Source organism: Diceros bicornis, chromosome 14 (assembly GCF_020826845.1).
Source record: "Diceros bicornis minor isolate mBicDic1 chromosome 14, mDicBic1.mat.cur, whole genome shotgun sequence".
NCBI classification, from domain to species: Eukaryota; Metazoa; Chordata; class Mammalia; order Perissodactyla; family Rhinocerotidae; genus Diceros; species Diceros bicornis.
In genome coordinates, this window is record NC_080753.1 from 60,072,123 (window position 1) to 60,086,129 (window position 14,007).

General features: G+C 37.8%; 1 protein-coding gene across 1 annotated transcript in view; it reads left to right on the plus strand.

Moving 5' to 3' along the window:
- The window catches only part of F13A1 (coagulation factor XIII A chain), a 159,460-nt gene that overhangs the window by 83,319 nt on the left and 62,134 nt on the right, over window positions 1-14,007 (plus strand). The window contains exons 7-8 of the mRNA XM_058554041.1: window positions 9,958-10,132; window positions 12,686-12,824. Coding sequence (XP_058410024.1) covers window positions 9,958-10,132; window positions 12,686-12,824 — 314 coding nt within the window. The remainder of the gene's footprint in view (window positions 1-9,957; window positions 10,133-12,685; window positions 12,825-14,007) is intronic.

Sequence of the window (14,007 nt, forward strand, 5' to 3'; positions counted from 1 at the left end):
ATTGAGTTGTAGTTGCTCTCCGTGTATTCTGAATACATGTTCTTTGTCAGATATGTATAGAAGATATCTTTCCCCAGAATATGGCTTGCGATTACACTTTCTTAATGGTATATTTTAAGGAACAATGGGTTTTAAATTTTATGAAATTCTATTTTTAAATTTTTTAAGAATCCTTCCTAGGAAATATGTTATTTCCATAAGGTCATGAAGATATTCTCCTACATTTTTTTGAAGTTTCATAATTTTAGCTTTTACATTTAGGTGTTTGATCCATCTTGAGTTATCATTCTGTGTGGTCTGAGGTAGGGGTCAAGATTTGTTGCAAAGCCTTTCATCTGTTGAAAAGACTGTCATTTCCCCCATTGAACTGCTTTGGTGACTTTGTTGAAAATCAAATGTCTATAAGTGTGGATCTATTTCTAAACTCTCTACTCTGTTCCATTGGTCTATTTGTCTATCCTTATATACCATACTGTCTCAATTAATGTAATGTTACAGTAAATCTTCAAATCAGGTAGTCCTCCAACTTTGTTCTTCTGTTTCAATATTGTTTTGGTTATTCTAGATCCTTTGTATTTCTATATAAATTTTAGAAACAACTTGTCAATATCAATGAAATGTCTGTTGGCATTCTGATTAACCCATTTGTCTTGATCTAGGAAAGAAATATCATAAGGTTACCTATACCCACCTTCCACTGATACCATATCCATTCATTCAGCAGAACTTATTGAGTGCCCACTCTATGCTAACACTGTGAATAAAAAGTCAAAACAGCATGGTGCCTTCCTCCCTTCTGGGAATGTATAGTCTGGAAATGAGAAAAAAGACAATCAACCAATGAAACAATGCAACGTGATAAATAAGACACAGAGAAAGGACATCCAAATTAAAGTGAGAGATGAAGATTTCCAGAACAAAACCAGCTGAGTTTTAAAGAATCTATAGGCATGCACCAGGTAAAGAAAGAGTTTGAGTATGGAAGGGCATTCCAGGAAGAGAGAATAACATTTCCAATAGCACTGAGGCAGAAAACACCTTGTTGTTAAGCCCACCACTATGAAAAATCAAGGAGATGATCGGTGACTTTCTTTTTCTTTGGATCAAGCCCCTAGCTATTATAAGTGTTATGAAGGCCCAAAAGCAATCAAAGAGGAAGAGCCAGGCAAGGGAGGAAATAGAATTCTTACTATCCTATTTCTTTCTCTAGTGTGTATTTGCTGGAAGGTCCACCCATGCAATAACTTGCCTAAGGGTACTTCTTCAGCTCATCTCTCTTTTCTACCCTCATCATATAACTTAACAAACAGCAGAGCCAGATAAAAGAAACAGATCTCTATATTCCCAGACCAATGGGTTTTCAAGTTTTACTTTTTGGAACTATTTTCTTTTTCCTTTGGTGAGGAAGACTGGCCCTGAGCTAGCATCTGTGCCAATCTTCCTCTATTTTGTATGTGGGATGCTGCCACAGCATAGCTTGATGAGCAGTGTGTAGGTCCATGCCCAGGATCCAAACCCACAAACCCCAGGCCGCTGAAGCAGAGCGTGCAAACTTTACTATGCCGCAGGGCCGGCCCCAGGAACTATTTTATTCAAGCAAATATCAACTGAACCCAAATACATAAAAGACAAAAGCAAAGCTGTTGTTATTGAAGAGGGATGGTGATGAAGCCCCCACCACTCAGTCATCTCCTTCCCTACCCCCAAACACAGTGACTACTGAGGTTCTTTTGCAGAACCCTAGACTGTCATGAGCACAATTTGACACCCACTACACGACTTCCACTTACAATTAGGATTGATCATCACCAGAATGCAGCTGGAGGCTTGTGGTTCACAAAAACTGGGAAGAATCTTATTCAAGGAATAATTCTTCTCCTTCCCAAATTTAACTCTCCATTTTTGAAGCTAGTTCATGTTACCCAAAATTTATATCCAAAGGTCTTTGAGAAACTATTATAGACAGGATTGGGTATAAAACTGTTCTACAAGAGTTATAGAAACTCTAGCCTTTATGAGAACATAACTTTTAACAATGAAATTTAACAGAATATAATAGGTTTATAACAGAGAAAAGTCATTTCGTCATAGCCTTATAAAATGTGCACATAGGATAAGAAAAGTACCTTTACATATTTAAAAAGAAGCAGAAAAAATAGTAATTATACAAAGTGTAAAGGTTTGTGCTACAGGAAATTGGAGAATCAAGAAATGTCACATTTATTTATTTTTCAGTATCAGTTAAAATCTGCTCAATGCCCCGTGACCAGAATTGGAGGGAAGTCTAGTATTGGTCACGCTGCAAGGCTCTCCCTGTGCTTTGAACTGTGTGGGAACCCAGGGCTTGTTCTGACCCTGGGGTGGAGGTCTACCCAGTGTGACTCCAATGCCAGGCCCTAATGGCAGAGTAGCCGCTCTGCTGGCCGCTTCACTTCAGAACCAAGCCCAATCCAGTCCTCCTGCAGCCATCCCACTTAAAGGGCCTCCCACCCTGAAACCACTGCACTTCCTGACCGGATTTCCCATGGTTCCCCAGTTCCTGGTGGTTCACCTCCTGAACGGTCGGCCTCCCTTTCAGCCCTCAAAGAGATTTGCCTCTGCCCATTTTCGTATTTGAACACACCCGGTTTAATCCCACCCCACTCAAGGCTTGAGTTCAGAGATGCAGCCAACCCCACTGGGCACAAAAAAAATTTTAACTAATCTCTCCCCTGTAGTAAATATTTGGGGAAACTTTAAATATTTTAAAAAGCATAAGGAAGAAAATAATAATTATATATATTCTCACAGCAAGAATTGAACACAGCATCTTGGCAGATCTGCTTCCAGCTTTTTTTATGAAAAATCTTTTATATTTTTTGGTAAAAAAAAAAAATGATAATGGTCTCTAAAAAGAATTTGGGCAATCCAGAAAAATTTAAAGATGAAAGTTAAAAAAGCTTCCCTCAAAAAATCACCCCAAATTTCACCACCAAGAAATAACCACTACTAATATTTGATATATAGCATTCCAACTAGATATATAGATATTTAAATAGATAGATATAATGTTAAAATCATAAATAGTATTATACTATAGATGCTAGTTTAATTGAAAAGGATTACACTTTTTATACCTTTATTGAGATATAGTTGACATACAAAATGTACATATTTAAAGTGCATAATTTGATAATTTTGATGCACCCATTAAACCATCACCAAAATGAAAATAATGAATATATCCATCACTGTCTAGAAGTTTCCTTTGTAATTTCTCCCTTTGATGCCTCCCTGCTTTGTCTACTATCCCCAGGCAATCACTGCTCTGCTTTCTGTCATTACACATTGATTTACATTTTCTATAATTTTATATAAATGGAATCACGCAGTATGTACTCTTTTTTGTATGATTTCTTTCATGCTTTTTTATCTCATTTTGAGACTCATCCATGCTACTGCATCAGTAGTTCAGTCCTTTTCATTGCTGAGTAGTGTTCCATTGTATAGATGAACTGCAATTTGTTTATCCGTTTACCTATTGATGGACATTTGGACTGTTTCCAGTTTTTGCCTCTTACAAATAAAGCTAGGAATATTCATATAAAAGTCTTTGTATAGACATAGCTTTTATTTCTCTTAGATAAATACCTAGAAATGGGATGGCTGTGTCATATAGTAGGTGTATGTTTAATTTTTAATAAACATGCCAAAGTGGTTGTACCATTTTACATTCCCACCAGCAGTGAATAAGAGTCCCAGGTGTTCACATCTTCCACAACACCTGATATGATCAGTCTTTTTAATTTAAGACTTTCTAATAGTTGTATAGTGTTATCTCATTGTGGCTTTAACTTGCATTCCCATATGGCTAATGATGCTGAGCATCTTTTGTTGTGCTTATTTGCCACCTGTGTATCTTCTTTCTTGTAGGATCTGTTCAAATATTTTGCCCCTGTTTTTAAATTTTGTTCATTTTCTTATTATTGAGTTTCAAGCATGCCTTACATATTCAAGTCCTTTATCACATATGTGATTTACAAATATTTTCTCCCACTCTAGATTTACCTTTTCGTTCTCTCAATGATGTCTTTCAAAGAGCAAAAGTTCTTAATTTGATGAACTCCAATTTGGAAATATATTCTCTATGGATCTTTCTTTTGGTATTATATCTAAGGAATCTTTGCCTAACTGAAGGGTGCAAAAACTTTTTCCTGTGTTTTCTTCTAGAAGTTTTATAGCTTTAGGTTTTAAATTTAGGTCTAGGAACCATTTTGAGAGAATTTTTGTGTATGGTGTAGGGTATGAATCAAAGTTCATTTTTGCATGTGAATATCCAATTATTCCAGCACCATTTGTTGAAAAAATTATCCTTTATCCATGGACTTGCCTTTGCAACTTTGTCAAAAATTAGTTAACTATATGTGTTCTCTGTTGTGTTCCACTGGTCTGTTTGTTTGTATTTATGCCAAATGGTGTCATGCTATCTAATTTAAAAGTATTACATTTAATTGCACTCAAATTCTGTTTAATTTTAAGTTTTATTTAATTGTATTAAATTTTACTTACACAGAAGATAAAACTGAATCACCACAGAAGAAATTATTAAACTTCAAATAAATGTTTCTTCACTACAATAAGTGTTATTTCCTAACAGATCCCTCTAAGGGGATTAAAAATTTATGAAAACCATTTAAAAAATGAAGAAATTATATATTTTTAAATGAAGTTTTAATTTTAGATGGTGTCAATTAACTAAGAGAGATCAACATGTTAAAACATTAGCACTTCCATTTTTCCTCTCTTTCCTCCCTCAAGTCTAATTTTTTCTTAGGACTACTATCGTTTTTCTGTTACCAAGTTTTAAAATTCATATTCATTCTGTTACTATAATTCCCAAAGACTTTCAATCTTATATGGATTTTTCTCACCACTAAATCTGTGTTACCACAGTGTATCTGTTCCTGGGTTCTTTGTTTGATCCAGCCCTTAATTATCTTGATATCACTTTTCAAGTACTTTGCTTATGATGGGTACTATGTTCCCTGAGATCCTTCATGTTTGAAAATGTGTGCTGGTTGCCTTTATAATTGCAGAACATCTTAGCTGTGCATAATGTTCTTGGGTCAACCTTTCTTTCTTTCAGGACTATGTAAATATTGATTGACTATGTTTTGCCATTGAAAGGTGCTGTAGAGAAGTCTGAAGGCAGCCTAATCTCCTCCCTTGTTGCTAATTTGCGTTTTCTGTCTATATGACTGAACATTTATCCTTAAGTTCAAATAGCTTAATTAATTAAAATTCCTAGGCATTGAGCATTCTGCATCAAATTACCCTGAAGCACAGATTGTTCTCTCAATGTATAGATTCAATTTTCCTCAATTAAGTAAAATTTTCTTATATTATGCCATGAATATATCTTCTGTTTCATTTGTTGGGTTCTGTATTTTAGGAATACTAATTATCCTTATGTTGTATCATCTTTGTCTTCCATAACCATTAGCTTCTCTCTAAATAACTTCGTTTCTTTATCTTTTTCATTAGTATTTTCTTTATCTCAAGCTTTTCTTCTACGTCATCAATTTTATTTTTAGCAGTATCAATTCTGTTTCTTACAGGTTAGAATTTATTTTTAGTTCCATGATGTGATTTGTTCCTCAATTTGTTCCTTTAGGTCTGTGATCTCCTAAGAGATTTAGGGAAAATTCTTTATGTCCCTTAATTTTGTTTTATTCTTTGTATTATTTTTCATATTCTCTCTCTCTTTCCTCACTTCTTCTTTCCTTTTAGTTCATGCTTATACTTGCATACCTCTTCTCCAAGTGTTCTATTTGCCCTAATATACTGTAGATGAAATCTTGACTCTTCTCAATCTAAGACTAGTTTGATTTCTCCTCCAAACTACAGTTTGAGGCCAATGTGTTTCATTCTATCTACTCTTTAGTACCCTAAGAAAGATTGAAGTGGGGAAGGGAGTTTAGCTGAAGAGATGGCAATTTCTGTTAAAACACCTGGGCTTTGCTCTTTCTTTTAAGATTCTGTTAAATTTCTCATTCCAGGATCCCCTCCACCTGGTTGGAAGTATATCTCATTCTTATGAGGGGATAATTCTCAGGCTTTGTATCATTTCTCCATTGCAGTCCCAGAGTCTCTACCTTTTTGAGTTGTAGACCCTTTTTCACCTATTTTGCCACATCAGTTGTTTCTACTATTCTGGTCAGAACAAGAACAAGAAAACATTGTTTGTTTCTTTCCAGATTTTGAAATACAAATGAGAAATCTCAGGATTTTGTTGACTTGACAGTAGTGCTTCTGAAGAACTGATGGTTAGAGTTAGGAGCTGAGCCGTGTTGCCCCCCTACTCTACTCCATAGTTCTCATCTTTTCTTGGAACCAGGTTTTGAAGTTTACTGAATTATGCTATGCCACTGAGGTTGCCGATAGTGACTTTTGTGGGATTGGTTTTCATTTTTCCAATATTGTAGGTATTATAGGAACCAAGTTTTGAAGTTTACTGAATTATGCTATGCCACTGAGGTTGCTGATAGTGACTTTTGTGGGACTGGTTTTCATTTTTCCAATATTGTAGGTATTATAGGAACCAAGTTTTGAAGTTTACTGAATTATGCTATGCCACTGAAGTTGCTGATAGTGACTTTTGTGGGACTGGTTTTCATTTTTCCAATATTGTAGGTAGTATAGGAGGACAATTTAGTGCAGCCTTAATGAAGTTGAATAATGCTCCCTGTCCAAAGTCTTGGGCTCATATTGTCTCCTTGACCACCAGTGATGCAAGACCAAGACATTTCATTCTGTCACTGGTCAAACTCTGAGTTCACAGTAAGGGGTTAAAACAGTCAATTGTGGCATTAAAAAGGACCAGCATGCCCTTGAAGTGTCCTCCAAACATATCTTGTCTAGGGAGGGAGTTATTACCTAAACTCTTACGTCTGTCACTAAAGACTTATCTCTTTCACTGTCTGGACTCCCCAGAAATCAATGTTCTAATTAGAAAACAGTAGCTAATCTGGCCAAATGCTAATAAATGAGGGTTGTGATCTATCTAGCAACAGGGGAACAGCTCAGCATTAACAATTAAAAGGTCTGTAGGGGAGAGAACATTTTTTTCCTTACTCTTCCCTTTAGCTGATTGGGTTCAGCTATATGCTATAAATAGCCCTTCTAATTAATGGCTGTCTGTTTGAAAATCAGTCACCAGAACCATGGTTTAGGAACTTTTACCTCTGAGAGTCATAGGCCCTATTCTATTTCTCAATAATAAGGATAAGGAAATGGTAATGTGAGTTAAAGCTGAATCTACCTATCCACAAAGACCAAACTCCACTATAGCCCACCAAGGCACTCTACTCTGCAGGCTTCATTATAATAGGATGCAGATTTTTAAATAATCAATTCAACTGCAAGGAAAAGTATTGACTATGAATAGAGCCAAAATGGTTGGCTAATCTTTGCTGCACCCCAGTCATTTCATGGAGTTACAGGATAAAGTCAAAGTTTACATCAAAGTCATGAGTTTGCAATTAGCTGAACAAGGTCCTTCAGAAATCTCCAAAGAATTACTTTTTTTCTACATTAAACAACTTAACTTGGTAGTCACCTTCACTTTAAGCTGACTGGACAGAGTCAAAGGGGAAAAATAGTATGTGTAAATCAAATTGATTGGTGATCTTCTAGTGAACACTCCCCAGAAGGACCTTCTTTGGAAAATGCCACTCAGTGTTGGAGTAAATCGAATATTTTAGTGGAGGGTTAGTCATTCACAGTAGAAGGTACCTGCACATCTTAAGTGTTTTCTTCTAGTATTTTCTATTTCATCCAATATTGCCTACTTACATGATAGCCGTGCAGAGCTCCTAGCAGATCCCTGAAACTGCCATATTGTTTCATGACACCAAGCATTTATTCAAACTGTTTCCACTATGCAGATGGCCTTTTCTGGCCCTCAGCCCCTCAAGACCTAGTTTTCATGTCATTTCCTCTACTCAGCCTACCACCATTACCACCACCCCCACCCTCTAACCTGATAAAACTGATTTCTCCCTCCTTTGGGCCTCCACTCTACCCATACATCTTTCTGTTTTAATACCAGTAATCTTTGCTTCCACTTGATTGGTTTCTTGTTACTCTCTCCCCAGGGAGAAGGTCTTACTTTTATTCAAATATACAATGCCTATATGTTTGTGATTATTCAACAACTGTCAAGCACCCGCTCTTTGCTAATACTTGCTAAAAGTCAAAAAGTCATAGATTCTTATTTCTGTTCTCAATGAACTCATGACCCAATGGGGAAGATAGACTCCTATACAACTAAATTCAGCAAGCCTAAGAGAGGGATCTAGGCAAGTGCTGAGACTGAGCTGTTATTTGGCAAGGCAGTGAACACATAAAAAGTCACCAATTTTAATATCTCTTCTAGGGTTTTTATAATCCAAACACAACTGCTTCAATCATGTTTCGCATTGCTTACTGATGTCTTCTCAGCACACTCTAAACCTATGCTTCTCAAACTAAAATGCACATAAATCACCTGGGGATTTTGTTAAAATGCAAACTCTGATTCAGTAGGTCTGAGGAGGAGCCTGAGATTCTGCATTTCTAATAAGGTCTTAGGGGATGCCATTGCCTCTAGTCCACAGACCACACTTTGAGGAGCAAGGCTGTGAACCATTGTCATGTCAACATATAAACATTGTTGAAACAGCACCAGTTTTTGGAAAAACTCCCACTGCTCCCCACCTAGACATTCTTCTGACTATAATTAAACATGTGAAAATTACACCAAGACAGATAAGATTCAGCAGTGTCCCCCAAAAAGCTGACAGGATGCCTTGAAACTGTTACTTCCCAGCCTTTGTTTTATTGTCTAAACACAAAAGGTCTTAGTTCCTCCTTAGACCCAGACAACTGGGGTCCAAATGTGTAGCAAGGTTTTCCCAAATATTTAAGATTGTCATTCTTTGCTTAAGTCTCCCCCATATTTAAACTATAATACCACAGACCCTTTATGTAAACAGAAATATCTTTTAACAAAACTATAAAACTTTAATTACCTTAAACAATCAGAAATAATTTTTTTTTTGAGGAAGATTAGCCCTGTGCTAACATATGTTGCCAATCTTCCTCTTTTCCTTTCTTTTCCCCAAAGCCCCAGCACATAGTTGTGTATCACAGTTGTAGAGTTGTAGCTCTTCTATATGGGACGCCGCCTCAGCATGGCTTGATGAACGGTGATCAGGTCCGCGCCCAGGATCTGAACCGGTGAATCCTGGCTGCTGAAGCAGAATGCACAAATTTAACTGCTATGCCACCAGGCCAGCCCCAAGAAAATATTTCTTTAATGCAACTTTTTTTTTCAACAAACTCTGTAAGGTACTCACGGGAATCTAATTCCTTATCAATTCTTAATGGATCCTATGACAACATCTGTTTACTTTTTCAGTTCATTAGAGTCTGCTACTCATCATCAAAGTCAAAAGTTATTAGACCATGAGATTTTGGGCCCCAACTCTAACTATCCATCTTTTGTTATTTGTCAATTTTGAATTCTCCTTCCACCAAGACAAGATCCCTACTTGAGCTGTCTTCTTTTGTAGGTCTTCCTCTCTTCTTCACGTCATTTTCCAGCACTATTCTAATCAGACCAAGTGCCCTATGTGTGTCTTCTCCTAAGCATGTAGAGAAGACATTACAACTCTTCCTCTCTGCTATTCAACACCACCTTAGTGCAATAATACACTGTTCAAGAGACAGTCTTGGTTATTTGGTTTCCCCTGGCACGCTTAGTCATTGCATCACTTTCCCTGACAACATAACAGAGAATTGAACAGTAGTGGAACTGTTTTCATTGTGCAGGACATGTGGAAGGCACTGGAAGCCTTAGCTTGCCTAATGTTAGAATCTGGAAAGGACTCTTCTAAATGATCTTTCTTCTTTCTCACCACTCATGGTCTCATTTAGGTTAACGCCAGAGATGATGAAGGTGTCCTCATTGGATCCTGGGACAACGTCTATGCCTATGGCGTCCCCCCATCAGCCTGGACCGGAAGCGTTGACATTCTATTAGAATACCACAGTTCTGAAAATCCAGTCCGGTATGGTCAGTGCTGGGTTTTTGCTGGTGTTTTTAACACATGTAAGTATCCAACTGAGTAATGTTTTTTTAATGTAAAGGAAATTTCACTTCAGGACATTTTGTCTATAACCTAGCAAAGAGACTTAGAACCCCTGTTGGCTCTATAGAATTTATGGGTGGCTATTCTGGGTTATACATAATTATGGTCAATACATAATTAAATTGTACTGGGCCATATATGCTCATGGTTTCTCTTTGAGTGCAGAATCTTTATAGAAAGAAGGATGGACTATTTCCTAGACAGTCCATCATTCAATACCCAAAGAAATGGAGGGTCCCAGGGGCCAAGTAAGAATATGCGGGAAAGGATATGCCATTCTCTTTTCAGTAACCCCTATATTTTAAAAAGGTTAAAAGCAAACTTTAATAAATAATAAGAAAAGATATATACTGCTTATTTGTTATTGAGAAGTTTTAGAAATATGCTTATTTGCTTACTGTTTAACACTGAGAAGTTTGGTAAATACATCCACTCAATTTTTACCCTAGCTATGGAAGGGACTGTGGCAGGTGGTCTCATCTCCATTTTGACATGTGAGTCTCAATGCCCATGAGCAATTAGAGATCAGAACTTAATGAACAATCTTTACTCTCCAGTTTCCCTTCTGGTTTTTAATCCACCCAACATTCAATCCGTAGAGGAAAACATATGGGAACAAAATATTCTCTTCAGCATCATGCATCATTTTTCTAAATGGCATTTGCCTGTCTAGGCCCAGACAATGTTAATTCAGTGAATATTTTAAAAAATACATTTATTTCAGTATGTCTTCATCATTGATAATGATTTTCATTCACATGCCATTTCTATAGCCTTGGAGAAGACTTGAAGCTCAAATCAGAGTGTCCTTTCCACTTGCTTGTTAACAAACAATGTTTTACCTAGTTAGCATTTTTTTTAATCAGAAAAATCAAGGAGGGGCAGGAGGCTGGAAGCTGGGATGAGCTCCTTTTTCATAAATAATTATGAAGCCTATCAGTGTCAGCGCAAAGTTGCAACAGCCTAAGAATTAGTCAGTGATCCAAGTGGGAAGAAATAGTGAGTTTCGTATTTGTGTTTTATTTCTCCATGGCCTCACTAAATAAGATTATTTTCTTAGCCATTTGAGTATACCGAAGGGCTAAAGGAATCTATATTTCCTGGGAGCAATAAAGGCCAATGTGTCAGACTCCTAGAAGTGCTGGTCTCTGAAGTTCTAGATAGAAGCCTGACCTTCACAATGGGCTAATGGTTGGAGGTAGTCCCTCTCCCTCTTGGTTCCCAAACCAAGACTACATAGAGGGTGCCTGATGGAGGCAGCCGCTCTTATGAAATGACTCCAGGAAAAGAGAAAGGACCCTCTGCCTCCCCAGACCCCCCTACTGCCTACAATTTTACTATCCGAGTGTAATCCCTTTGGGCTTAAAACCACATAAAATAGTGAACACCTTCCATCCTTTTATGCCTTTTGTATAAAAGGGTCATCAGATCTATTCCTGAAAACAGGCTTTGATGGTAAGGTAGGAAAAGGCAGAAGTACAATGTGTGGAAGTCACGATGAGAATAGGGAAGAGGGAAGTTGGAGGGAAGGAGGTACTGGTGTGCCGGTGTCAACCGTCACCTATCTTAAGAGTTTGACACACTCTGGAACCACTCTCAGGCTATGATATGTGAGTTAGTGTTAAGGGAGAAATAGAAGTAGAGTGCCAGTTGTTTTATTGGTAAAACTGTGGCATGAATAGGGGCTGTAAATCAATAAAGGAAGATGAAAGTGAGAGGCAGGTGGTGGTTGCCATCATTGCTGTTGAGGGTGTTACAATTAAGTCATTTCATAAGAACAGTTGCATCTCTGCCAGGCTCAAGTCTGGACTTCCAAGGTTGTTCTATTGAAGGAGGTGGATAGCCTTTGGTTAAAAATGCTAAACTATTCTGAGAAAAAAAAAAGGCAAGCCAAGTCATTAATCTTAAAATTGTCAACTGAATTATTTTCAATGAGCCCTGATGTCTGGTGTCCTGGGAGCCAGGGAGGGCATTTGGATTAAGTTTAATCAATAGGTACATATGGTAAGAGATGCATCCAGGTAATTAATTTTCTAACAATTAAAATGAATCTGTGTTGTCACCCTCCACCAAGTGTCACAAGAGCAAATTCCAGCCAGGAGAGCAAACCCCACTGAGGACCTACTTTGTAAATTCCTAACTTCCTATTAGCTGGGCTTTTTACACTTTCTTTTCAGGAACATAGTCCCATTAGCAGGACTAAAATAATACCTCTTTGATAATCGTATGATTAGCAACTAAACAGTTGGAACCCTGTTGTTGGGATCCTCTTCCAGTTGGCTTCATGTGGCCCCAACTGGGGTTCTGAATGATCACACAGCAAGGTGTCTCTCCGCAGCCCCGAGGCCTGGCAATATCCCCATTGTTCAGGATGGACCACGTGAGGACAACATGTGCAAAGGGGTCTTTCACGTTGGTAAAGAAGAAAGTCTCTTATGAGAAGGGATTGTTCACTATATACATATTACATTTTGGTGACGTGTTTAGTTGTGGTCCGTCCTCCTTTCCTACAGTTTTGCGATGCCTTGGGATACCAGCAAGAATCGTTACCAATTATTTCTCAGCCCATGATAACAATGCCAATTTGCAAACGGACATCTTCCTGGAAGAAGATGGGAACGTGAACTCCAAACTCACCAAGGATTCAGTGTGGTGAGTTTGATTTACAAGGACATTTGCTGATATAAAATTAAAGTAACATTACACATTTACCACAAGGCAGACTCGGTCTAATGTTTCTTTCTCTTCTATTTTGAAGACTGTTCAATACCACAGGCAGGAACATCTGATTGTCAGAGACTGTTGTTAGCTAATGAATGAGAAATGTTACTGCACAGGCAGTTTGGGTTCCTAGTAATAAAGATTGATCATCCCATTAAGACAGCAACCACTGAAAAAGGCCATAGTTTTAGCAGCTAACGCCCATACTAGTTCCTCTTTACCTTAGTACACAAATATTACAGTGAATGGCAGAGGTATGGGAGCCATACATTCTCTACATCAATACTCTACGAGTAGTATAGCTGACATTTATTAAGCACTTACTGTGTACCAGTCTGTGTGTGTGCATGATCTGATCTAATTCTTCTAACAGTTTTATCAGGTGGGTGCTTAATATCTCCATTTACAAATGAGGAAACTGAGGCCCAGAGAGGTTAAAGTAATTTGCTCAAGATCATACACCTGGTAAGCCGAGAATAAAACCCAAGTGCACCTGACCCTAACCACAACTGTTTTTCGCCTTTGCAACACAGAATCGCTCCTTGAATATAAAGATGTGGCTCTCCTTGATTTGTGACCTCATCTTTCATTCAGAGATAGAAACGGGACTGAAGTTGAAATCGTTACCAAACACCAACCACATGGTTCTTTCACTGCCCCGAACAGCTGCGTCAAAGCTGGCTACAGGGAGTTTAAGACCCCAAAGAAATTTCCTTGTCCATGGGACCCACTTAGTCCAAAACAGTACTCTAAAAAAGAGGGAAAAATCCTGAAAGTCTAAATTTAAAGGAGATTTACAAAGGTCTGTATGGGGGGAAATTGCCAGGCGTCGAACTAGGTGGAATTTCCAAGCCAAAAATGTGTCCCCTACAGTTGTTCTTTATAAGTAATAAAGCTACAACATTGTCAGTTGTAAAAGCATCAAAATGGGGGTGGAGGAAGTTATGTGCTCGTCTTCAGAGAAATTAAAAGTTAGAAGTGCCTTGACTCCGTCGTGTTACAGGAATGGATCACAGTCATCGGGGTGCTATTAACTCGCTGCTACCTGTAAACACTCATTTGAGAATGTTGAAAGAAGGAAATCACTGAACTAGTAGCAAAGTGCTACTATGAA